Source organism: Zootoca vivipara, chromosome 7 (genome assembly GCF_963506605.1).
Source record: "Zootoca vivipara chromosome 7, rZooViv1.1, whole genome shotgun sequence".
Lineage (NCBI taxonomy): Eukaryota > Metazoa > Chordata > Lepidosauria > Squamata > Lacertidae > Zootoca > Zootoca vivipara.
The window spans coordinates 43,677,400-43,705,185 of record NC_083282.1 but is presented as its reverse complement, the minus strand read 5'-3'; the positions used below and the strand labels follow the sequence as shown (position 1 = coordinate 43,705,185).

The following is a 27,786-nucleotide window of genomic DNA, read 5'->3' as shown; positions in this document are numbered from 1 at the left end:
TGATTTTTTTTCTTTGACAATAACAAGCAGCCTGAGCACCCCCATCTTACCGTAACAATGAATGACCAAACAATTACAAGCACAGCATAAAATTTCAGACTATACCTCTCCGATTTCCTATCACCCTCTTGGATACCTTCCCATCCCACTTCTGTCACAGCTCATTGGAGCATATTTGCTGACCCAATGGCTTTAAGGATTCTTAATATATAACAGATCAAATCAGAGTTACTTTTTTTTATTAAATAAAACTCCTGACATACACTGCAAGGGCTAATTCCTGCTTTGGGGAATGGTAGGCTATTAAGGCTTGGTCCACCCACCCACCCACCGCCCCGGTCAGCAGGCAGAAATGCAACGTGTGGCTGTTTCCCTGCTACTGCATCTCTGAACTGGGAAAGCTTCAGCCATTGAATTCTTCCTACCTTATGTTGTTGTTAGAAATGGTGATCCTGCAGGCTGGAAGTCTGTACTATGTGCGTAGCCCCAGAGCTATTCTGAGCCTGTGTCAAACAACAACAGCCTTGCACTGTAATTCCTCATGAATCAAATTACTGGATTCCTGCTATAAGAGTCGATCGAAACAAACACACATGTAGTGCTTCCTGAAGAAGGAAAAAGTTCACTTGCTGAACCCCTACCCCATTGGCTGTATTCCCTGGGGCCACCCACTCCGAATGCTGAGCAGCTTGCGCAATTCCTCAGCTTCAAGGGAAGAGAAGGAGATTAGAGGAGAAGGTAAGTGGGGCTTTTTTTGTGTAAGGGAAGAAAATTAGAGAGCGTGAGAAAGACAAAGTGAGATTTAAGAATTTGACTTATGTGACTGTGCATTTGTCTGGAAAGTGCATCTACTTGATGCACATTTATACAAGGAAAAGGGAGGGTAGAGTCAGAGGAAGGTAGTGCAGTGTCTCCAGGAGTCCATAGGAAACTCCCTTATACTGAGTCCAGTATATTGACTACACTGATTGGCAGTGACTCTATGGGATTTTAGAACCAATCTGGAAATGCTAGAGATTTAACGTCGGATCTACTGCATGCATAGCAGATGCTTGACCAAGGTTGTTGTTTCTTTCAATGTGCACATCTTTCTCTGTGTGTGCATAGGCTGCTGGCAATGCATGCATGCATGCATGTATGTATGTCCAACTCTGCCCATATATGTCCAGAGCTAGGCAGGAGGTAGAAACTGGATGACTCCACTATTCCAGGATAGGGACCCTGCAGTCTTCCAGGATAGGGACCCTGTTGGACTCCAGCTCCCATCAGCCTCAGAATGGTATGGTGGGAGTTGCAGCCCAGCAACATTGGGAGGGCCACAGGGTCCTCAACTTTGCACTATCCAAGCAGGAAAGCTAGATCTATTTATTTTTAAAATGAATTAAAATCCTGTTTTTTATTAAATCGGCACATGTAGTAATTAACTCCATAACATTTCACTGGGGAGAAAGCAACTAATTCTGTATGTATTTGGTGAGCCTTCCTTAGTTGTGTCCACTTTACAATTGGTAGGTACAGAGCAGTGAAATTGTAGGACAGTGTCAAGCACTCTGTATTCAGAGTCCTTAGCTTGTTCCACTGAAAGGAGGGATGAGTTACTGAAAAGGCTATCTGAGAAACTTTCCAGAGGGCCTCCAGGCCCTATCTCCATCCTTATTTATCTATTTAAAATGTAGAAAAACATGTTTTCCCTCTATCACTATGTGGAACTCTAACCCAAATGAGGCATTTTATTTTATTTTTAAAATTGCTTATTTTGAAAAAGTTTTTTAAAAAATTCATTACATTTCAGCTAAATAGCATAAATTGAACATATGAAATATGCTTATAATGTGTGTGTTTGAGGCAAGAGGATGTGGGAAGAAGGAAGAACCGTGCTTATTGTGGCATTCAGCTAAATGAACTACAGTGGTACCTCAGGTTACAGACACTTCAGGTTAGCAGGCATCCCCAAACTGCGGCCAAACAGATGTTTTGGCCTACAACTCCCATGATCCCTAGCTAACAGGACCAGTGGTCAGGGATGATGGGAATTGTAGTCCAAAACATCTGGAGGGCCAAAGTTTGGGGATGCCTGGGTTACAGACTCCTCTAACCCAGAAATTGTACCTCGGGTTAAGAACTTTGCTTCAGGATGAGAACCATAGCTTCCAAGTCTGGGTTAGAAAAATACGGGACCACAGCAGACTGGCACCGGAAGTTGCGTAGAAGCAACTTCCGGTGCCAGCGCTGCCCGATTTCCAGCCCAGGAGCCGAGGCTCCATGAAGGTTGCCCAGCCACCCAGCCAGCCCTCTCCTCCTCCCTCAGCCCCCTTCCCTTTTCCTCGCGGAGGCTCCGGAAAGGACCTCCGGCATTCACCTCCTTCCCTTCTCAGTCTGCTCGCAAATGCAGCAGCAGCAGGAGCAGCCAGCAGATGAGAGGTGCGCCACACACACACACACACGCCACGAGCGCGCGCACACACACACACACACACACACACACACACACACAGCCTCCTCAGCCAGAGGCGATCCCGCTCGCCTCCTCTCCCCGGATTCTGCCTGCGCCTCGAGGGGTGCAACAGCCCTGCTGCCCTACCTGCTCCCTTCTCTCGCTTGCATTCCTTGAAGCCAAAACCCCCCGCACGCGGGCGCGCGAACTCCTTTAAGTTCCCTGGCACGAGCTGGCTGGCGAGATTGAAAGATTGTGTTGCTACCGCTGGCTTTTTTCCTTTCCTCCCCCCTCAGGAGGAATCCGCCACCCATTCCCTCCCTGAGCTGGGGGGGGGCGTTGGAGAGGGACAGAAAAGCAGCCGATCCGAAGAGCGCACACGCTCCTCTGCCGCCGGGCGGGGGGGATAGGGGCCACGTGGAAGGGGCTCCCCGGGAGGAGGGCATCTCCTCTCCTTCCCCAATATTACATTAATAAAGAGGAAAAAGGCACGGTGAGGGGGCTTGGAAAGGGATGTGTTTGTAGTAGCAGCCGCGGCAGCAGCAGCTGGGGAGGAGGAGGGCGAGCATTGATGGTGTAATAAAATAATAAACTGAAATCCTGGAGTTTGATGGGGGGGACGGGGAAGCAGAGCTTGAGCACGAGGGACGGGGGACGGGACAGACCTGGAGAAGTGCGCTCGGTGCAATGCAAAAAAAACCCAAAACACGCACATGCACTCCCACACACCCTCCCCTTCTTGAACGTCCGGGTCTTGCAGAAAGGAGATCATAAAGGAGGGAGGGGGAGGGGGAGGAGGAGGAGGAGGACAGGAAGAAGAAGAAAGGGAGAAGAGATTGATCATTTTGGATTTTCAAGAGATCATTTTTATTACAGTGGGCGTTTGAAAAGCAGGCTCTGAACATTATCCACCGATAAAGGGGGTGGAGGGTTGGGAGGGGAGAGAGAGAGAGGCACAGGCTGCTGCTGCTGCTGCTAGAGGAGCCCGCCAGCAGCCACCGAGCGCTTCCCTCCGTCACCTCCATAGAGATTGAACCAGCTCACCGCCGCTTCTAGCGCGTACTGAGACAGCCCCACTAACTTAATTACACAGTGCACAGCCAAACCCTCCTTAGCATGCCGGCTACCAATCCCTGAGGGAGACTCTGCCAAGGCGGCCAATCACAAGGAGAGAAAGGGGCGGGCACAGAGCTGAGGAGGTGGACGAGGTACGGTTGGTTGACGGGAAAGAGCACCACATTCACAAAGACGGGCACAGTCTCGAGAAATCGTGGTAATTACGGGATATTTCGCCGTACGGGATGAAGCCGGAAATGGCTTTAAAAAACGGGGGTTTCCCGGAGAAATCGGGAGACTTGGCAGCTATGATGAGAACAGAAATCGCGCAGCGGCAGTGGGAGTCCCCATTAGCTAAAGTGGAACCTCAGGTTAAGAACAGTTTTCAGGTTAAGAACAGAGCTCCAGAACGAATTAAGTTCTTAACCCAAGGTACCACTATAGTGTCATTCTTGCTTTGTTTATTTATTTATTTATTTGGTTTTTCAAATTACAGTTCTACAACCACATATCCAACATACAACATAAAGACAAGATTCCATAGAATCTCCTGCACTTCCCTCCTCCCCTTTGTGGGTCCTCCTGCATCTTTTATAATAATCCAAATCTTTCACATCTCCATTCTATCCAAAATTCACCATTGAACTGCAAGTGTTATTCCAATCCTACTTAGTGTCACTCTTATAATCACACTTGAAGTTCATACTTCCAACCAGGGCGCATTAGGCAAAGTGACGTGTCTGCCAGCAACAGAGGCTAGCAGGGCAGCAACAGGAGCAGCCAGCAGCCATTCTTGAATTCCTCAGCCATTTCCTTCTGTTGCTACATGTCTTGTCCTGAGACATTTAATCTTGCTTGCTGTCTCAAGTATGGAGGAGGATCCCACTCCATCCAGAGGCAGGTTTAGGGGAGGGCGACTGTTTCAACCACACTGAGAGCTGAGCCCAGAGGGCACCACAGGGGTGCTTCAGCAGTGACTTAGAATAGAAGGTGAGAGGCTGGAGGGGTGTGTGTGCTGAATTTTGGCATCGCACAGGGTGCCACTGAAATTTGAAAGCCCAAAATCGACCACTGTGCCACCATCAGTTTTGAATCATGGAATTGCCCGACATAGGGCTTGAACTTACTACCCTGAGGTTGAAAGTCTCATGCTCTACTGAAAGAACTACAGTCGTACCTCGGTTTACATCCGCCTCCGTTTACAACCACCTCGGTTTACAAACACCGCGGACCCATCTGGAACAGATTAATTCACTTTCCATTACTTTCAACAGGAAAGTTCGCTTCAGGTTAACTATGCTTCTGTTTAAGTACAGACTTCCAGAACCAATTACACTCATACTTCGGGTTAAGTATGCTTCAGGTTGAGTACTCCACGGACCCGTCTGGAACGGATTAATCTGCTTTCCATTACTTTCAATGGGAAAGTTCGCTTCAGGTTAAGTACGCTTCAGTTTAAGTACTCCGCGGACAGTCTGGAATGAATTAATCCACTTTCCATTACTTTCAATGGGAAAGTTCGCTTCAGGTTAAGTACAGACTTCCGGAACCAATTGTGGTTGTAAACCGAGGTACCACTGAATAGGGTTTGACTGCTGGTGCAGTTGGCTTCTGTACATGGAATTGTGTGTGGGGGGGGGTGTCATATTGTCCTTTGCCTCAGGGAGGAAAATGTCTTGGACCAGTCCTGCTCTCCAAGTTCATTGTCAGCATTCGCTTGAGGTGAAGGCTGTAAATGTCTTCCCGTGCATTTTGGGACATATGAAATTATCTGCAGCTAGTGGTGAACAGTGCATATAGAGTAGTTTGATACAATTATTTGGCCTTCACGTTATTTTTGTGTTGCCTTTTCAGAATCCCCAAATACTGTCTGCTGATCCGGTTCCAGAAAGTTGCAGAGTGCTTACACTATGATCCACGAATGGTTGAGGCAGTCAAGGCCCCAGGTTAAGATTGACCTTCACATTGTCCTTGCTCTGACCAGCAGCACAGCTGCAGCTTTCTTGGCACTCAAATGGATGGGCCAGAATAGGATCAAAAAACAAATAGAAGAAGCAAGAAGGAAGAGAGACCATGGCTTGGCTCAAATGGAAAAAGTTGTTCAGGAGTTTAAACAGCAGGTATGCATCTCTCAGATATGTGTGTGATATTCCCACCATAGAATTCTGTTGTAGTGACATGGGTTGGAATAATCGTTTGATGGAAAAAAAGAATTTCAGTGAACAATCCAACTTTTAGTACGATAAGATTTTGATTGTGGTCGTCTGGGAACAACTGAAGTAGAAAGACTGGTAAATGTTTGACATTAGCAAAACTCTACAGAAGGAATGGGCAACTCTTATTAGCCCAAAGACTCCATTCCCCAGAGCAGTGTTTCTCAACCGGGGGGGTATGGCCCCCTGGGACCCCCCAGCAGGGCCAGATTTAGGTTTGATGAGGCCCTAAGCTACTGGTCCAGCCATAGCTGCCAAGTTTTCCCTTTTCTCACGAGGAAGCCTATTCAGCATAAGGGAAAATCCCTTTAAAAAATGGATAACTTGGCAGCTATGGGTCCAGCTGTCCTTTGTCAACAACAAATTATCATTGTTTTTTGTGTTGAATACGTGCTATTTTGTAATTTGTGGACCTAATAGGTATCTAAAGCCATTTGCACATGCTGCCATGCAACCAGTCCATAAAGAATGTAGGCACCCTATATATAGAAGTGAGCAAACCGGTGATATTTTAGGGAGCATGCTAACAGGTGAGACCCATTATTTACATCACAGAAGCCTACACACAACAAAACACTGTTGCTGTATGTAGGTTTTATTTTATTTGTTTTTTATCTTATATTTTGGAAATGTACATCCAGTACCGGTATTTTCCCCTTAAATTTTTTTTCGGGGCTCCAAGAGAGTGGGGCCCTAAGCTATAGCTTGTTTAGCTTATATGTAAATCTGGCACTGGCTTCCAGGATATTCCAAGGGGGCCACAGGTTAAATTATATAATTATAAAAATTATAAATAAAACATGCTCTGCTTACAAACAAAATAGCCACCTTTCTACTGGTAGAAGAAGGAGAAGAAGAGTTTGGATTTGATATCCTGCTTTAACACTACCCAAAGGAGTCTCAAAGCAGCTCACAATCTCCTTTGCCTTCCTCTCCCACAACAAACACTCTGTGAGGTGAGTGAGGCTGAGAGACTTCAGAGAAGTGTGACTAGCCCAAGGTCACCCAGCAGCTGCATGTGGAGGAGCGGGGAATCGAACCCGGTTTACCAGATTACGAGTACACGGCTCTTAGCCACTACACCACACTGGTAGGACAGGGGAGGAAAGGTTGAAAGGGGGCCATGGTCAGAAAAAGGTTGAGAGACACTGCCCTCGAGGGCAGCCTTCCAGATACAACATGCCCGTGATGGGCTGGGAGAAGCGGTTGGGGAGCAGACAAAGCAAGGGATATGATTCCTGCCTTTTTACAGCAGGTTGCATTAGGGAGTGGGGTATACACATCAAAAGTGTGTATACCCCACTCCCCCCACATCTCTCCAGTCTTTATCCAGGCATGCATGCAGAAGTCATTGTCAAAGTTCAAGCACAGATGAGTGCCATGCAAGAGCACTTGAGGGGGCTGCTGCTCTGTGACAGTGAGGGGGTGTGGCCTTGGGAGAGGGGTGTGGCCTAAGGAGGAGGAGGAGAGTTCTGAGGGCTGGATAGAGAGGCCCCCAGGTCTCAGCTCCCCATCCCCTCTCCACGAGAATTGCCATACGGTATGCTGTCTTTACAGAATCCTGGGGTACAAGCTGCTCATGTCCTTTCTTTGCCTGTGGCAGAGCTAGTGGAGAAGCTGAAGGAAGGGTCTTTGTCTCCAGAATGTGTCCTTTACACTTACATGGAAAAGGTGAGAAGAATGATACGTTGTGTTCTTCACCATCTTGATACTTTTACAAATATATTTGGCAGTATAGAAATCTTTTCAGATAAATCAATATATAGTTTATTTAACAGGTCCCTCTGGGGGGGGGATGCCCATATTCACAGTAGCCAAAATATTTGGACGTAACCCTGCACTATGCAGCCAGGATTATTTCAGTAAATTTGCACAAACTTACCATATTTTTCCTAATTTAGTTGAAACTCCCAACACCACCTCTTACAGTTAGGAATACTTGTTTAGGTCTTGGGTTCTTGCGTGTCTCAGTCTGCACTTTCAGGTCTAAAGCATAGTTTTGCCAGATCGTGATCACTTACTCTCTCTCACTGGATTTCCCACAGTTAAGATCCATTACTCTTCAGTAAGTTGGGGATTGTGAGAGCAACAAGAGTATGGTCAGGGCTAGTCCAAGACAATTTGCTGCCTGGGGTTGAGGAAAGAATGGCACTCTCCTCTTCCCTCTCAAATTTCATTTACAGAAGCTAACTGGACCCTCAGCTGTACCTAAGTTACACCACTCACAGGACAGCTTTCTCCACCCTTCCTAAAGGCTGCAAGGTAGCTTAGGGTGAATGAGGCAGGCCACATGACATACCCAACTCTGTCTTGAATCCTTGGTGCCACTCCCCACCTTCTGGCATCTGCTGCCCGAGGCTGCTGCCTCACTCTGCCTAATGGTAGAGCTGGTTCAGTGTAGGATTCAGTATTTTAATATTAACCTTGTAGTAATCTGTTTGTTGTCATGCTGGCCACATGACCTGGAAGCTATACGCCGGCTCCCTCAGCCAATAATGTGAGATGAGCGCACAACCCCAGAGTCGGTCACGACTGGACCTAATGGTCAGGGGTCCCTTTACCTTTAATCTGTTGTTGGATGCATTCCTGTAGAATCAGAGTATGCTGTAGCTCATTTGTAAGAATCAAAGTATTGCTTCTTCCAGGCTAGTAAGCTTTTGTGTGGCCACAGACACACTACGTCCCCAGTCCCGCCAAAGGTATCTTGGTTGGAATGTCTAGCTTCCTCTGCACTCCTAGTTTTGCTTAGGGTTGACGTAGCAGAGAAGCTCATTTGGATTTAGATATCTGCAGAATGTAAAATGCCGTATCAAAAGGAAACATATCTATTACTAATTCATTCTCCACCTTGTTCCCCTTGCTTTTCACTGAGAAGGCTTTAGCAGTTCACCAGGAGGTGAACTGTGTGCGCCATTTTATTCCAGAATGTGAGCAACATCTCCAGGAGCTGAAGAAACAGAAGGAAAGGGGCTTGTTGTATGGCGTGCCTGTCAGTATCAAGGATCACATTGCATATAAGGTGATTCCATTTCTCTGAGTCACAATGGTTATCTAGAGTTGGGTGCAGATGGATCAAAGTAGGACTACTAAAAGCCTGGGGAAGCAAATCTGGGATTCATATAAGAAAGCTTTGTAAGATTATGGTTAGAACTTCAAAACAGAGCATGACAAATAAAAACTGTTGACTGTTCAGCTATTTGGTATTGCAGCATGTACTGAGATGGCAATGCAAAGTGTGCTATTGTTAAGACTGTTTTCAAGCTGCACAGAATTCTTTGTTAGAATACCTGGCAGAAAATACCCCTAAGCAGGGTATGGTGTTGGATAGTTATCAAAACACAGAGCTAGTTCAGAGTTTTGATTTAGAACTGTTTCTCTAATAGTTTGAAAAACAACCACAACCATGCAGGCATTTAACAAGCTCCTTTGCTTCTAGGGTCACTTATCAACATGTGGCTTTGTCCAGTCACTTAGTGCCTTGGCAGAAGAGGACAGTGTGCTGGTCGAGGTGCTAAAAAGGCAGGGAGCAAATCCATTTGTAATCACCAATGTCCCACAATCCTTATTGAAGTAAGTTACCATGGTTAGTGGACACATATGCTTTTTTGTGTACCAGTGCAAGTCAACCTTGTGTACTGAATCAATTCACTCTGATTTTTGACAAAATGAAATCATACATGTAAAAGTTTTGCACTGACTCAAAATGTCAGATCCTGAGGCACATTATTCATCACCAGTGATGGGTATGAGATAGGTTGATATGTACCATGTGAACACTGTGGGCACCCAGGTTGGCCATTCAATTCCCTCCAAGAGTGATGGAACATCATCAACTTCCATTGTTCCCTAGAAAGTCCCACAGTGCTGCCTGCTCTGGGTGGTGAGCAGCTGGAAGACTTCTGGAAATGGTAGATTTTTAAAGGAGAATGAGAATATTAGCAAGCTGGAGGCAGTGTTGGACAATGGCCAATGATTTGGTTTTGGCCACCAAGTGTAACGTGACCATCTTTCAAGATGGCGAGTCTGTGTTTATTTTGTTCCTCCAGGAGTTTGCAGTCATCTTTGATGCAAAGAGTGTAGATAGTAACAATGTTTGGGGTTTTTAACTGGCTTGTTTTTGTTTTGATTTTATGTATTTGTTATTTTACGTGAACTGCCCTAAGATCTTCGGGTATAGGGCAGTATAGAAATTATTATTATTAATATTAATAATAATAATAATAATAATAATGTTGCAAAACAGGGACAAGCCTTTGGCTCTATATCTAGCATAGGTGAGAGGGACGTGGGTTGAAGGATCTTAAGATACAGCAGGGCAACAGACGTATTCAGATGAAGTTGCACTGAGTGCTAGTCACATATCAGGTTGCACTGAGGCCTCTAGGGAAGAAAGACACATAGGTTGCATTTAACTAACTTTTACTCAGAGTTGACCCATTGAGATTAATGACCATGACTAATTTAGGTTCCTAAATTTCAATGTGTCTCCTCTTCTCAGTAAAAGTTAGTTGAACACAACCTATAATGGCTAGTCCACTATCTTTGCAAATACAGAAGCCTGCCATTATTTGGATCTTTCAACCATTCTACTGCCTGGGTAACAGCCCTGATAGCCTATTTTGAAATGTAGCTCTACAATGGAATGCATTCTTGGAAATTCCAAGCTAAATTAGTATTATGAGTATTTTTGCTCTTTCGGATATGGCCAATACCACAGTTCTGTTGCTCGGGCATTAAACATTGCCTAAACTCAAGGGTGGTATATCCTATTTTGCCGTTTGAGGCTTCTGCTGCTCAAGGCGGGTGCCTCACCCTGCCTCATCAGTGGGTTGGGCCTGCCTAAACTTATAGGTGGCACTGTGGTTAAACCACTGAGCCTAGGGCTTGCTGATCAGAAGGTCGGCGGTTCGAATCCCTGTGACGGGGTGAGCTCCCGTTGCTTGGTCCCAGCTCCTGCCAACCTAGCAGTTCGAAAGCACATCAAAATGCAAGTAGATAAATAGGAACCGCTATAGCAGGAAGGTAAACGGCATTTCCATGTGCTGCTCTGGTTTGCCAGAAGCGGCTTTGTCATGCCGGCCACATGACCTGGAAGCTATACGCCGGCTCCCTCGGCCAATAATGCGAGATGAGCGCGCAACCCCAGAGTCGGTCACGACTGGACCTAATGGTCAGGGGTCCCTTTACCTGACCTCTGTTTTCAGCCCATTATAGTCTGGCTGATGGCGCATGTCCAATACAGGGTGTTAGTATTTTGAATGCTGCTTATCTGCCAGCATTACGGATCTCTGAGTTCCATTGTGAGTTCAACAGGCATTTATTTTTAGCAAGTGCATTGAGGATTGCCTTCTAACAAACAAATGGGTAACTGCTGTATTTCTACCATCTTGTAGCTATGACTGCAGCAACTCTATTTTTGGCCAGACAGTGAATCCTAATGATCATAAGAGAGGCCCTGGTGGATCATCTGGAGGGGAAGGTGCCCTAATAGCTGCAGGAGGGTCCATCCTGGGATTTGGATCAGATTTGGGTGGAAGTGTCCGCCTACCCTCCAGCTTCTGTGGTCTTTGTGGGCTGAAGCCAACAGCAGGTAGGCTGAGGTATGTACTGAAAATATTGTCTACTGTGCAAATGATTGGCATTCGTTGGTATGAAGCATGAAAATTCTCCCTCATAATATAAATATTAGAGACCTCATTGGGAAAGATGATGAATGACTTCCTGAGTAGCTCTTGAACTTATTAGGGGAGTGATCTGCTCGATGGCACAGTTTAAAAATCATGGTAAACCATAGTTAATATTTACTGTGAACTTGAAGGAGGCTCAAGAGTTGGTGGAGCTGGACCATGGTGAACCTTTCTTGGGCAGTTGCAGTAATCTTCACTCAAGATTCTTCTGACGTCACAACTCTTATACCCTCAACTCAGTCTTTTGGTTATGTGGTGCAGTCTTAATTGGAGATATGATCTGTATTGCAAGAACTGACATGGAAAGTTTTTGAGATTGCAAGATCCTTGCATTTTTCAGGCCGCCATCTAAATGCAAAGCCTTTTCTGGCTACATAACTCAAAGATCATGATCTCTGTTCTCATCCTTGAGGGTCTAAGCAAATTGGCATGTGCAGCCTTATCTCCCAAGGAATGTGGATTTCTTTAATCTAATGTTAAACAATCTCTTGTTTATCATTATTAGGCATTGGAACTTGCTTTTCCTGATTCTGGTAACCTTGCAGAACCACCTTTCCAAAAAGTCACTCATCCTTCTCCCATTCCCACAAATTATATTGATTACATTAAACAATAGCAGGAATAACAGTATACATGGCTATATTCACAAAATCTTTAGACTCAGTTTGCAACATAATATCTGACTTAATAAGGTGTGTTATGTCCAAACTGGGGGTTGTAGGATTTTTTTTTGTCCAAACAAACTGTGATGTGAAGCTAAGGTGTGTTTTGGCTTACCTGTTGTGGTTTGTGTAAGCAAAGCACATAATTATCCCTGATTCGGATGCCATGCTAAGCCAGGAATCCTGGTTAAACATTGTTTAAAGCCATAAAATTACTCCCATTTCCATCTGGTGTGGTTTTAGCATAGCAAATACATGTGAATATTATGCTGATTGCAATACTCATCAAGCCATCCACACAGACATGCCAGCCTCTCTCAAATCCCATAAATCCCTTTAAAAAATATTTACTATGCATAGTTCAGCTTATAGTATAATTGTTGTTGTTGTTCGTTATTATTAATCACCTTACACACAAGCATCTCAAGGTGATGCACAATTAAAAAAAGCTTAAAACCAGTTAAAAGTGCAACAACAACAACAACAACAACAACAACCCAGCAGATATATTTAAAAAACTACTGGTAAACACACACCCAGGGCAGCAACCCATTTATGCAGCTGGGGAAGCTCGGCAAATGGACATTGATTTTGCCTTTCTGAGTGTGAAGTAATTGACTCAGCAGCCTACATAAAGACAATTCTCCATTATTTGCATAAATTTGCTGCTAAGAAAACTGCTTCTGATAAATTATTGTGTATATCCTTTCTTTCAGACGGAAGGACAGAATATAAATTCAATTAATGAATAAGGAAATCTATCTGATTCAGTGATAGTGAACAGATTTATTTATTTTTTTCCCATTGAAGAGGTTAAGTTCGGTTTCATTATTATTCTTGTATCTTTCTTGTCACAACTAACCACAGAATAAAACCTTGGATGGTTTCATTAGATCATGAGAGTTATTTATAGTCCAAAACATCTGGAAGGCACCAGCCATGGGGGGGAGTTGGTTTATGGCATTGCTTTCATGTCTGGTAAATAGCACCTTTGGGGCAAATAGCTGGGGGCGATTTTTGACAGGAAACCAAGGCAGGGTTTTGATATGGCTTAGGGCTCCACAAATGCTTTTCGTTCAACAAAAGTAGCCAGTCTGAGCATGCATTCAACATAATTCATTGTTTGGGTGGCCATCCTCCAAGAAGCTGGCAGTAGTTCTGGTGGCAGCAGAACTGTCCATGTATCAGATTTACTTTTTTACCAGCTGCATGTTCTGACATTTCTCTGTTCTACAGCAATTCAGGAGTAAGGGGCCCCATTGATGGAATACTCACAGGTAAAGGACCTCTCCCTTTTCTATCCAAATTCAGAAAGGTCTGAAGGATCACTTTTGATTGAATGCAAAAAGTGCATGTACAGTATGTGCTGTGGCAGGATGATTATTGGGTGGGTGCGGTGGTTGAATGTGTAGTTGAAAGACACTTTTCAACCACATTGGTGGGGTAAGGATGTGATCTCCCCAAAGTGATGAATGGGTCAAATTTAAACAATGTCCACCCCAGGTATCATTCCAGCTTTAAACTTACATTGTTTTTGACTAGCGAGTTAAAAGTGGAATCAGCTCTCACTCCCCACACTCCATACTTCAGTTGGGTTCTTCACCCATTTATTTGGTGCAGTTGTATGTTCACTCATTCATTCACCCTTTGCCTTTAAAAAATGCAAACTTAAAAATATATATGTTATGAACCAGTCCTAGGGATTGGAATGCACTTCTGTCCTTCTGTTAGATGGCCTCAAGATATCATTCCATATCTGACAGTCCCAAATCCTATGGGTTGTGCATTATGTGCAACCATGATCAGCTTCTATTTTCAATTGAAGTTCCAGGAACAGTGGGCCCAATGGCAAGGGATGTGGAAAGTCTAGCTCTGTGCATGAAGGCTCTCTTATGTGATGACATGTTCCAGCTGGACCCCTTCGTTCCGCCTGTGTTTTTCAATGAAGAGGTACATAAAAGATTACATTGCGAATTGTTCAGTGTGTGGGGGTGTTTTGGGTGATATTTTAGAGAACCACATTGCTACTGTAGCTGGACACTGCTCCTGAATTTGGTAGCCATTGTCAGAGTCACTGCAGAGGGTGCCTTGGTAGCAACCTATGTTGCCTTAGGAACTTTCTCCCCCTTTCCCTGCTATGAATTTTACTCATTCTGCATTAACTTGATTCCCCACTTTGCTCTTTTGCTCCAAAACATCTCCTTACACTGAAACTAAACAGCTCTGTAATATTGCATTATTATCCTGCTCTTTCATACATTGAACAAATAATGGAGCTTTGCCCCTGAGTGTTAAGCAAGCCCAAGCAATTTTATGTAATATTTTTCAATTTAAAGGATATGTTCTGATTTAAATTTAAATTCCTTATAACAATTAAGGGTTTGGTTGTGTGTCCTTAAACTCTGAGAATACTTATTGCTTGCTGGGATAAAGCACAGAGAGAAGTGTGTGAGTGTTTGTAGAAACTACTCTACTGTGAGTTGCTGTTCACATTAGTTGCTCCTCCCACTTTTGCCTCTGGCTCTGTACACCATTGGTATGTGGCCCTCTGAAGATTTCCCAGAAGGAAATGTGACATTAGGATGAAAAGGGTTCCCCATCCCTGGGCTGAAAAATTGTTGACTAGCCCATGATAACCCAATAAGCTTCGTGGCTTCATGACTATTCTGAATCTCCCCAATCCCAAACCAACACTCTACTCTAGTACTCTACTTTAATTGTTTATGCGACTGCTGGTTTTGGTAGCAGCTCTATGATGTTTGAGATATCTAGTTCAGTGCATAGTACAAAAGCAATCCCCCCCCAACCAATACTGATTTCCACAAATTGATTGCAAATCTCTCCATCCATTGATGATATTACCTGGAGGTTCTCTCCTCTCTCCTAGGTATACTCTAGTTCCACGCCACTTCGGATTGGCTATTATGACACTGATGGCTATTTTTTGCTTCCTCCCTGTATGAGGCGGGCTGTGCATGAAACCAAGAAGCTTCTCCAAGAAGCTGGCCATACGGTGTGTACCTTTGGGACTGTTGCCCTTTGCATTTATCTGTGTAGCCAAGTACAAAGAAAGTTAATTGCAAGATGGTTGGCTCTACTCATCACAGCACATTCAGTCCAGTTCCAGAAGCAGTCTACAAATGGCTGTTGTTAAGCGCTGAGGACAGAATGCTCAGTCTGCAGAATAGAGTTTTCTTGGAAGTGGGAACACTGGAAAAATCTAAAAAAAGGTCTTTGTCAGCTGAAGGAGCATCTCCACCCCCATCGTTCTGCCTGGGCACTGAGGTCCAGTGCCGAGGGCCTTCTGGCGGTTCCCTCACTACGAGAAGCCAAGGTACAGGGAACCAGGCAGAGGGCCTTCTTGGTAGTGGCACCCGCCCTGTGGAACACCCTCCCACCAGATGTCAAAGAGAAAAACAACTACCAGACTTTTAGAAGGCAACTGGAGGCAGCCCTGTTTAGGGAAGCTTTTAATGTTTGACAGACTATTGTATTTTAATATTTTGTTGGAAGCTGCCCAGAGTTGCTGGGGATACCCAGCCAGATGGGTGGTGTATAAATAATAAATAAATTATTATTATTATTATTATTATCATCATCATGGTGCCTTCCATTGTGGGGTAAATAGCCATTTCAGAGGTAATTAATTCCCTCCTGGGTCTCTACAGTACCAGCCCTAACTACTTGGATAATAATAATAATAATAATAATAATAATAATAATAATAATAATAATTTATTATTTATACCCCGCCCATCTGGCCGGGTTCCCCCAGCCACTCTGGGCGGCTTCCAACAAAACATTAAAATACAGAAATCAAACATTAAAAGCTTCCCTAAACAGGGCTGCCTTAAGATGCCTTCTAAAGATCTGATAATTGTTGTTCTCTTTGACCTCTGGTGGGAGGGCATTCCACAGGGTGGGTGCCACTACCGAGAAGGCCCTCTGCCTGGTTCCCTGTAACTTGGCTTCTCGTAGCGAGGGAACCGCCAGAAGACCCTCGCGCTGGACCTCAGTGTCCGGGTAGAATGATGGGGGTGGAGACGCTCCTTCGGGTATACTGGACCGAGGCCGTTTAGGGCTTTAAAGGTCAACACCAACACTTTGAATTGTGCTCGGAAACGTACTGGGAACCAATGTAGGTCTTTCAGGACCGGTGTTATGTGGTCCCAGTCACCAGTCTAGCTGCCGCATTCTGGGTTAGTTGTAGTTTCCGGGTCACCTTCAAAGGTAGCCCCACGTAGAACGCATTGCAGTAGTCCAAGCGGGAGATAACTAGAGCATGCACCACTCTGGCGAGATAGTCCGCGGGCAGGTAGGGACTCAGCCTGCCTACCAGATGGAGCTGATAAACAGCTGCCCTGGACACAGAATTGACCTGTGCCTCCATGGACAGCTGTGAGTCCAAAATGACTCCCAGGCTGTGCACCTGGTCCTTCAGGGGCACAGTTACCCCATTCAGGACCAGGGAGTCCTCCACACCCGCCTGCCTCCTGTCCCCCACAAACAGTACCTCTGTCTTGTCAGGATTCAATCTCAATCTGTTAGCCGTCATCCATCCTCCAACCGCCTCCAGACACTCACACAGGAGGGACTCAGGAGGGATAGCTAATTGAGAAAGAAAGACCAAAAGAAATAAAAGACATTTAATGTAAATGCATTGTCACCGTAAGGTAAGGGTGAGGGAAGGAAGGAATTCAGTTTGCATTTATAGATGGGCATACCTAATTCTGTAGCAACACATGAAGTGAAACACAGCCATCCTGTTCGCACTTCTCTGAATCTTGCAGGTCAGTCCTCCAAACAAGTCATCATCCTGTTCTCACAGGGGCTAACCAGTTGCTTATAGGAAGCCCACATGCAGGCCCCAAGCACAAGAACACCGTCCCCACTTGCAGTTCCCAGAAACCAGTATTCAGAAGCACACTGCCTCGACAGTGGGGGGAGAATATAGGGAGAAATTGTGGCTGGTTGCCATTCATAGCCTTATTATCCATGAATTTGTCTAATCCAAGTTGGTGGCTAACACTGCCTCCTGTGGGAGAGAATTCCATAGTTTAAATAGGCCCTGTGGGAATAAGTACTTTCCTTTGTCTGTCCTGAATCTTCAAACATTCAGCTTCATTGGACACCTATGGGTTCTAGATTTAGGAGATAGGAAGAAACACTTTTCTCTATCCACTTTCTCCACACCATGCATAGTCTTCTACTGCTCTATCATGCCCCACCTTTAGTGGCAGGGGAAGGTGGTGGAGGTGGACCGCACACGACAAATTAAGTGTGACATGCAGTTTGGCTAACAGGTTCCTGTATCTTGTATGTCTTGGGAAGGAAAGATGTTCTGTGCATCTGTCTGTATTCCGAGCAGACAAACAGCAGATGGGGAAAGAACGAATCCTGACCTCTGTTTGGAGCAGAAAGTTGGGGTGTGCTTGTGAAAGAAGACTTTGAATTTGCACCTGATACCAACCCTTTTTTGCAGCTCATTCCCTTCACCCCACCTTCAGTGGACTATGCCATAGATGAACTTTATTTCAAAGGCCTTTTTGCTGATGGAGGCTCAACTCTGTTGGCTATGTTGTAAGTAACTGTGACTCTTAAAAGGCAATACAAGGGAAGAGCAAAGAGGGGGACAAGAACCCTAATCAAATAATGCTGTCCAGGTATTCAAAGCATGACTGGTTCAAGACATTTTGCTGCCTGAGGGTGGAGCGGCCAATGATGGCCCCCTCCTGCCGCATAGTACGTCTCAACCTTCAGAGTCAAACTCTGAAGTAGTCAAATTAGTTCCCTGTTCAACAGTACTGTGGAAAGGGTCTTGCCAATTAATACTGCATTCTTAGCATGGGAAACTTCCTTGAAATATCCTGTCAGATCAGATGAAAGGGGCATCGAGCCCAGCATTCTGTTTTCACAGGAACCGGCCAAATGCCTCTGGGTAGCCCAAATGCAGAACATGAGGGTGATATCCCACTTCCACTGTTCCTCAGCAAGTGGTATTTTGTCTCTGAATGTGGAAGTTGCATTTAACCATCTTGACTAGTAGCAACTTGATAGTCCAGTCCTCCATGAATCTGTCTAACCCCCCCTTTAAAACCATCAAATTGAGTGGCTGTAGTCACCACATCCCAGGAGAGCAAATTTTGTATGTTAATCAAACAACTATTTGACTTTTAGAAGACACCTGAAGGCAGCCCTGTTTTGTTGTTGTTGTTTAGTCGTTTAGTCGTGTCCGACTCTTCGTGACCCCATGGACCATAGCACGCCAGGCACTCCTGTCTTCCACTGCCTCCCGTAGTTTGGTCAAACTCATGTTCGTAGCTTCGAGAACACTGTCCAACCATCTTGTCCTCTGTCGTCCCCTTCTCCTAGTGCCCTCAATCTTTCCCAACATCAGGGTCTTTTCCAAGGATTCTTCTCTTCTCATGAGGTGGCCAAAGTATTGGAGCCTCAGCTTCACAATCTGTCCTTCCAGGGAGCACTCAGGGCTGATTTCCTTAAGAATGGATAGGTTTGATCTTCTAGCAGTCCATGGGACTCTCAAGAGTCTCCTCCAGCACCATAATTCAAAAGCATCAATTCTTCGGCGATCAGCCTTCTTTATGGTCCAGCTCTCACTTCCATACATCACTACTGGGAAAACCATAGCTTTAACTATACGGACCTTTGTCGGCAAGGTGATGTCTCTGCTTTTTAAGATGCTGTCTAGGTTTGTCATTGCTTTTCTCCCAAGAAGCAGGCGTCTTTTAATTTCATGACTGCTGTCACCATCTGCAGTGATCAAGGAGCCCAAGAAAGTAAAATCTCTCACTGCCTCCATTTCTTCCCCTTCTATTTGCCAGGAGGTGATGGGACCAGTGGCCATGATCTTGGTTTTTTTGATGTTGAGCTTCAGACCATATTTTGCGCTCTCCTCTTTCACCCTCATTAAAAGGTTCTTTAATTCCTCCTCACTTTCTGCCATCAAGGTTGTGTCATCTGCATATCTGAGGTTGTTGATATTTCTTCCGGCAATCTTAATTCCTGCTTGGGATTCATCTAGTCCAGCCTTTCGCATGATGAATTCTGCATATAAGTTAAATAAGCAGGGAGACAATATACAACCTTGTCATACTCCTTTCCCAATTTTGAACCAATCAGTTGTTCCATATCCAGTTCTAACTGTAGCTTCTTGTCCCACATAGAGATTTCTCAGGAGACAGATGAGGTGATCAGGCACTCCCATTTCTTTAAGAACTTGCCATAGTTTGCTGTGGTCGACACAGTCAAAGGCTTTTGCATAGTCAATGAAGCAGAAGTAGACGTTTTTCTGAAACTCTCTAGCTTTCTCCATAATCCAGCGCATGTTTGCTATTTGGTCTCTGGTTCCTCTGCCCTTTCGAAATCCAGCTTGCACTTCTGGGAGTTCTCGGTCCACATACTGCCTAAGCCTGCCTTGTAGAATTTTAAGCATAACCTTGCTAGCGTGTGAAATGAGGGCAATTGTGCGGTAGTTGGAGCATTCTTTGGCACTGCCCTTCTTTGGAATTGGGATGTAGACTGATCTTCTCCAATCCTCTGGCCATTGCTGAGTTTTCCAAACTTGCTGGCATATTGGGTGTAGCACCTTAACAGCATCATCTTTTAAAATTTTAAATAGTTCAGCTGGAATATCATCACTTCCACTGGCCTTGTTATTAGCAGTGCTTTCTAAGGCCCATTTGACTTCACTCTCCAAGATGTCTGGCTCAAGGTCAGCAACCACACTACCTGGGGTGTACGAGACCTCCATATCTTTCTGGTATAATTCCTCTGTGTATTCTTGCCACCTCTTCTTGATGTCTTCTGCTTCTGTTAGGTCCTTACCAATTTTGTCCTTGATTATGGTAATCTTTGTACGAAATGTTCCTTTCATATCTCCAATTTTCTTGAACAGATCTCTGGTTTTCCCCATTCTATTGTTTTCCTCTATTTCTTTGCATTGCTCATTTAAGAAGACCCTCTTGTCTCTCCTTGCTGTTTTTTGGAAATCTGCATTCAGTTTCCTGTATCTTTCCCTATCTCCCTTGCATTTTGCTTGCCTCCTCTCCTCCGCTATTTGTAAGGCCTCGTTGGACAGCCATTTTGCTTTCTTGCATTTCCTTTTCCTTGGGATGGTTTTCGTTGCTGCCTCCTGTATAATGTTACGAGCCTCCATCCATAGTTCTTCAGGCACTCTGTCCACCAAATCTAAATCCTTAAACCTGTTCCTCACTTCCACTGCGTATTCATAAGGGATTTGATTCAGATTGTATCTTACTGGCCCAGTGGTTTTTCCTACTTTCTTCAGTTTAAGCTGGAATTTTGCTATAAGAAGCTGATGATCTGAGTTACAGTCAGCTCCAGGTCTTGTTTTTGCTGACTGTATAGAGCTTCTCCATCTTTGGCCGCAGAGAATATAATCAATCTGATTTCGATGCTGCCCATTTGGTGATATCCATGTGTAGAGTCGTCTCTTGTGTTGTTGGAAGAGAGTGTTTGTGATGACCAGCTTGTTCTCTTGACAGAACTCTATTAGCCTTTGCCCTGCTTCATTTTGAACTCCAAGGCCAAACTTGCCAGTTGTTCCTTTTATCTCTTGATTCCCTACTTTAGCATTCCAATCCCCTGTAATGAGAAGAACATCCTTCTTTGGTGTCATTTCTAGAAGGTGTTGTAGGTCTTCATAGAATTGGTCAATTTCACTTTCTTCAGCACCGGTAGTTGGTGCATAAACTTGGATTACTGTGATGTTAAAAGGTCTGCCTTGGATTCGTATCGAGATCATTCTGTCATTTTTGAGATTGCATCCCATCACAGCTTTTGCCACTCTTTTGTTGACTATGAGGGCCACTCCATTTCTTCTACAGGATTCTTGCCCACAGTAGTAGATATGATAGTCATCCGAACTGAATTCGCCCATTCCCTTCCATTTTAGTTCACTGATGCCCAGGATGTCGATATTTATTCTTGTCATCTCATTTTTGACCACATCCAGCTTACCTCTATTCATGGTTCTTACATTCCAGGTTCCTATGCAATATTTTTCTTTACAGCATCGGACTTTCCTTTCGCTTCCAGGCATATCCGCAACTGAGCGTCCTTTCGGCTTTGGCCCAGCCGCTTCATCAGCTCTGAATCTACTTGTACTTGTCCTCCGCTCTTCCTCAGTAGCATGTTGGACGCCTTCCGACCTGAGGGGCTCATCTTCCAGCGTCATAACTTTTATATGCCTGTTGTCTTTGTCCATGGAGTTTTCTTGGCAGGGATACTGGAGTGGCTTGCCAGTTCCTTCTCCAGGTGGATCACGTTTAGTCAAAACTCTCCACTATGACCTGTCCATCTTGGGTGGCCCTGCATGGCATAGCTCATAGCTTCTCTGAGTTATTCAAGCCCCTTCGCCACGACAAGGCATTGATCCATGAAGGGGCAGCCCTGTTTAGGGAAGTTTTTAATATTTGATGCTTTATCATGTTTCATGCTGGAGTATAATTTTGTGAGAAATCAATGTTTTCTGTGTAAAAGAGAACCGGATCAGCCTATCTCACCTTCTTCTTCTGTTGCCTTCCAGTGAAAGAGATATAGTCGACCCATGCTTGCAACCCCAAGTGGCTCATCTTAGAATCCCAAAATTGGTGAGGAAAGTTTTGGCCAAGTTTGTCAAACCCTGGGTACGTCTTGGACCTCTTTAGGTTTCATTTATATTACTAATCTTGTGCTGTTGCTGCTCCAGAGAGAAGTTTAAGAACAATGTTCTTATTATAAAATGTTGTGTGTAAAATGAGAAATGAGCTACAATGTCTGTGCCATTTATGTGCATTTCTTCCACTAGAAGCTACTTAGAGTTGATGTATTCTGAGATATTGTAGGGCCCAACCATTTTACTTAGATTGGGAGTGGGGAACCTTTAGTCCACCAGATGTTGCTGACCTACAATTCCCATCACCCTTAGCAACTATGGTCAATAGCCAGGGATTATGGGAGTTGTGTTTCAGCAACATCTGGAGAGCCAAAGGCCTGGTTTAGGAGGTTAATCACTTTTAGGTGGTTATTTACTTTTGTATTAGTAATTAAATGGTTTGGAGCAGATTTCTTCCATTATTATCTGGAACAATCACTGTGCCAACTCTTATCACTGTAGTTCAGGACATGGTGGTATTGAGGGGTGGGAAACATTGTAAAACTAGAGAGACAGAGGTGGTAGGCACAAGAAAAGAAAGATAGCAGGTTTGTCAATCCGGTACATAGGAGGAATGAAGAATTTAGCAGCTGGGACAGAAATCAGAACAGCAGACTCTGTTAAGACTCTGTTCCAACTGCAGTTTTGAAATGAAGGGAAGTCCAGGTGGACACCTGGTTTGTTCATCCCAGGCCAGGTACTGTTATTTCTATCCTCCATCATGCTTAGTCTAGGTGGTAGACTTGCTGTTGGAGCCAGATAGCCTATAGAAATCTGTAGAGCTGGTAGACCGGACTGCAATGGCCCATGAGCAAGAGTAACCTCTGGCTAGTATATTTGCATATAGTAAAGTTGATCCAGAAAGAAAGATTTATAATGTCATCAGTTTCCAAGATTAGAGATATTACTTTTGGGATTTCCCCCCAACAAACAAAAAAATTATATGAAGAAAAAACCTGCTAGTCCTAATGAATCCAGTTTTGTTTACGTTCTAGTTTCCAAGACTGGCCAGCCATCTCAATGCACTGTGTGGAGTAAGGTAAGAACTGCAATAGATTCTAACAAACATTCAGAAACGAGGCCTGCACAAGATGTAAGGGATGGTGCCTTACATAAGATGGGGTGAGGTGGGGAGGTTGCTTTCTCCAATCTCCTTCTGAGCTAGATTTCCTGCTGCTGTACTCTTATCAGTAATGTGCAACCTTGAGCTAGTATGACTTCAGATTCAGCAGCACTTGCTTGTGGTACTCCAGGAATGAACATTGCCAGATAACACTGTGAAAATCAGGGACCCATTGGAGTTGGATTTGAGGTCTGAAAATAAAAGGCATTCTTTATGTTAAATAGAACTTTGATGCTCTAGAATGTGGGGTAATGATAATCTGTACAATAAGGATGTCTTGGCCAGCCTCAAGCTTGTCTTGTCTTAGGTGCTTGTGATCTTGCTCATGCTTATGATCTTGCAGTGACAGTCTTCTGTCATTTTGATATTATCAGCTGTTTATTACCGTATGTCTTGCATGTTTCAGGTCTGTGAATTGCCTGTGGGAGCTGAATGACAAAGTGATGGTAACATTTTTTTTGTGGTGGTGGTGGTGGAGGGGGAAGGACAAATAAAAATTAAAGCTTAATCTGGGCTGAGAAATCAGTTTTAATACAGAAACTGTGCTATATGAATTTCACTCCATGGGTTGTAACCAATTTTAAGAGTAGTGCCACACCTCTGTGAATATATTATTGCATGCCACCCCAATCTTAATGCAGTTCAAGATTCCAGGGGTTCCAGGTGTGCTTACCCAGGGTTTGTGTTTCCTTTCAGGGATGAGGCACAGTGGAGACTGGGGTGTCTTTATGATATATGGTTTAGTCACACATATATACAACCTGAGCCTACAATGGAGGGTTCGCAGCACTAACACCCCATAGGGCCTCTCATAGCTGCAGCTTTGGATTCAAACAGAAATCAGCCTTCAGCTTGCTGCCTTTTCCAGCATGCAACCTTTCTTCCCCAAGGTCACATCATAGCCAACCCTAAAGCTCTACTTCAGACACCGGCTTTGTCTTCTGACACAGAGTTGAGAAAGGGGTCCCACCCATTTGCCATCTGGCAAGCCGGTCCTCTCAGTCCTCTAGAGAAGGAGGCACCTCTGTGTTCTCCTTATATGTTGTTGTAATTAACAATTGCAACACTTTGGAGACACTCTGTCTGGCTTTCTGAGAGACTGTTTTGAGCTACAGATCTATCTATACACATGTCTACAAATCAATTTGTTACAAACCAATCAGACTGATAGTATTTTGCACCTGCTTCAGCCCAATTTGGACAGGATGCAAATCGGGCCAAATAGGTTCAGAATTCAGTCAAATCTGGTTCACAGCCCTCCATACTAGTTTTGTCATCTAATCAGGGTTTCAATTTGCACTTTAGCAACCCAGCAGGTTGGGGAGGGAGTATGACCTGTAAAATTTTAAATGACCGAGGTCCAAGGTACCTGGGGGACTCTTACAGGCACCTCCCTCTTACAGCTCCACCCAAACTAATTCACTTTCAATAGAGATATTGTATGCAGCTTAATGGATATATTTTTGTATTAGAGAAATGTCACTTGAAATAAGGTGGATTATGCTGGCAGTATTGTTCTCAACAGATAACAACCCCTGCAGTTTCCAGACTCTTTCTAACTGCTCATCTAAACGCTAACATGCTCTTGCACTGCACATTCAGGCTTATCGTAAAAAGTTTGTTGACCAGTGGAAGAAAAGCAAGCTTGATGTTGTCCTCTGTCCAGTTCTGGGACCTGCCTTTAATCTTGGATACCCTTCAAAACTATTGGGTAAGCCTCATTATTCACAGAGTATGTATATTTCAATCACTTTTTAAAAATGATGAAGATTCTTGAATATCTGTCAAGAAATAGGACAGTTCTGAAATGGGACTGGACTTGCAGTGAGGCCCAGAATCTTCTTTTTGCCATTCTCCATTATAAGCCAAATGGAGAAATAGCAGTACTTAGGCTATTCCTGATTTTCTGGGATGGGTCTATAAACTGGGACTCGTTTTCACTAATGTGGCTAACCTGTTACCACTTAAGGCTGTAGGTTGGGGATAGTTTTCGCTCTGTGTATGTGTCGTTACTTCTTGTCAATTCCATCAGACTACTTCTTCTGCGTAATCTTTTTTCCTCAGCTGCCATCTCGTATACCATGCTGTACAATCTTTTGAACTTTCCTGCTGGAGTTGTGCCAGTCACTACTGTTACAGAGGCTGATGAAGAGGAGCTGGGACAGCACCGAGGGCACTTTGGTGACCCCTGGGATAAGAGACTGAAAGAGGTCTGCCTGGATTTAAGTGGTTCAAATACATTGACTACTTCTTGGTTATGGACTGATGTATATATTATGTTGAAGTTGATGAATTGTAAATTTTGGGTGACATTCTACTACTAATAATAACACATTTACTATATTCATTAGCCACGTGTTGTGGCTGTATTTCAGCAGGGGGTTGGATTTAAGCAATGTCTGAGCCGAACTTTTCAAGTTCAGTGGCTTTCAAAACTTGGATTTTTATGTCAAACTATTTGATCCCACAATGTGGCATTTGATTTCAGAATCGAACTTTGACATCAACACCTGAAATTGTCTATTGCATAAATGAGTTAAGATGATGTAACATATAAATTTACCAAATAAATATTATTGCAAGTCATCTATCAAAACTGCCAATGCTAACTGATATAAGGGTATGAATAATGCAACACCATCATCATGTTCAGCCTTTTCATATCCCTCATAAGCAACTTCCAGTGATGTGGAATGGAAATGGAGAAACACCGAGCATGATGATGACTTGCCCCACATATGCTGCAACTAAACAGTTACAGGAGATGTGGCCTCGGTCCAGTATACCTGAAGGAGCGTCTCCACCCCCATCCTTCTGCCCGGACACTGAGGTCCAGTACTGAGGGCCTTCTGGCGGTTCCCTCGTTGCAAGAAGCCAAGTTGCAGGGAACCAGGCAGAGGGCCTTCTCGGTAGTGGCACCCGCCCTGTGGAACGCCCTCCCATCAGATGTCAAAGAGAAAAACAGCTACCAGATTTTTAGAAGACAGCTGAAGGCAACCCTGTTTAGGGATGCTTTTAATGTTTAATCAATTATTTTATTTTATCTTTCTGTTGGAGGCCACCCAGAGTGGCTGGGGAGGCCCAGCCAGATGGGTGGGGTATAAATTATTATTATTATTATTATTATTATTATTATTATTATTATTATTTGGGGTGGCCATGCATTTAAGGTAATGTTGTTTGGACCTCGGTTGTTAAATGGTGACTGCTACATGTCACTTTGAGATACTGTCTAGTACTGTATGTCACCTGTGAAATACTGCCACATGTTTATTACTACTGCAAAAGCATTGGGTGTCAGATGCTGATGCCAAACAGCAAACGTATATACCCAGAGGATATTTGGAGAAGGAACAATTGCAAAAGGTCATTCATTATACAGTCGTACCTTGGAAGTAGAACAGAATCTGTTCTAGAAGTCCGTTCAACTTCTGAAGCGTTCAACTTCCAAAGAGTGGCTTCTGATTGGCTGCAGGAAGCTCCGTCGGATGTTCAGCTTCCAAAAGAAAATTCTAAAACCGGAACAATCACTTCCAGTTTTTGATTGTTCGGGAGCCAGAACGTTCAACTCCCACGTACTACTGTATAATGTTTTGATGCAAAATTGTTTCAGCATTAGGTGAAATACTGTGCATGAGAAATAGAGAATCTTTCTTAAAGGAAGGAAGAGTTTATGACAGGAGACTTGAGCCAAGAGTTGCAGGTCTAACAGCAGCAACATTCAGGACAGTGTTCATTTTGTAACAGGAAGGGGATCAAATTACAAAAAAATTAGGCAAATAATGCAATCCTTAAAACTTGTTCATTGCATATTAAGTGACTATCAGGGCATAAATGGTTGTCTGAATCCATCTTTAAGCAAAAGACAGGGGAGAGCAGCACTGGTGGATTATTTGGCTAACAGCCCAACTTACCCTGAACATTGACTACAGTTCATTGTTAGAGAGCAGTCCTGATGTTCCCTGTCCATGCAGAAACACAATAGCAGCTTTTTAAAAAATGTCTTTTGGCCAATAGCCCCCAAGGCAGCATATATATAGAAGGGGGGGGGGGAGAAAGAGAGAGAGAGAGATCAGGAGTCTACCCTTTGATTGATGGGCAGAGCTTGATGATTGACCTCAGCTTGTTTTCAGAGGGTGAAGTCTGTGACCCTAAGTTTTCTGCCATTATGCATGCTTACTTGGAAGTAAGCCCTACTGAAGTCAGTGGGATTTACTTCAGAGGAGACAGGCACAGGATCAGGGTGCACCACTCTAGAAAGTTTGAGAGCCAGTGCTTAAGCATCCCCAGTAACTCTGCTCTTTGAACATCTCTTGCAGGCTGTGAAAGGTGCTGTGGGGCTCCCTGTGGCAGTTCAGTGTGTGGCATTACCATGGCAGGACGAATTATGCCTTCGTTTCATGAAAGAGGTGGAGATGCTGTCCCACCAAAGGAGACTGGAGAAAGCCATGTGAGCCTAATGCAGAAGGTCATTAGCCTCTAAAGAAGGTAGTTGTCTCAGGGAAGCAATCTTGACTATCAAGAAAACACACCTTTGGTTCCAGCATTTCCTTTGAATTACTTCCCCCCCCCCGACCTTCTGCAACTGACTGAAGAGGGATCTGTAGTAGGCTGATTTGATTAGCTGCATACTGATTTGTATTCTGTTCATTCACAGGGTATAAGCTTATCCAGTATCTAATATTATTTCCCCTCCCTTTTTAACATCACATTCTCTCTACAAATGAACACAGGAAGTCGTCTTATATTAGATCAGTTCATCACTCCATCTAGCTCAGTATTGTCTACAGCAGGGTTTCTCAACCTTTAAGAGAAAGAGGACTCCTTTCAAACCTCATTTTTTGTGTGCCCTCTCCGATGCTAATTATTGTAATGTTAGGCTCCACTAATGGAGAAAATACAGAAAACTGTTATGAAGTCAGTACACAATAATGT

General features: G+C 44.1%; 1 protein-coding gene across 1 annotated transcript; it reads left to right on the top strand.

Moving 5' to 3' along the window:
- The first annotated feature begins 119 nt into the window (after positions 1–119).
- Positions 120–27,786, top strand: LOC118088621 (vitamin D3 hydroxylase-associated protein). Its single transcript, XM_035122481.2, has 16 exons — positions 120–738; positions 5,345–5,610; positions 7,261–7,374; positions 8,579–8,722; positions 9,140–9,273; positions 11,097–11,303; positions 13,289–13,329; positions 13,878–14,002; positions 14,940–15,065; positions 17,535–17,632; positions 21,621–21,720; positions 22,724–22,767; positions 23,258–23,297; positions 24,454–24,562; positions 24,916–25,061; positions 27,171–27,786. Exons 2-16 carry the CDS (start codon positions 5,401–5,403, stop codon positions 27,303–27,305), a joined length of 1,773 nt encoding a protein of 590 aa, XP_034978372.2. The 5' UTR covers positions 120–738; positions 5,345–5,400; the 3' UTR covers positions 27,306–27,786.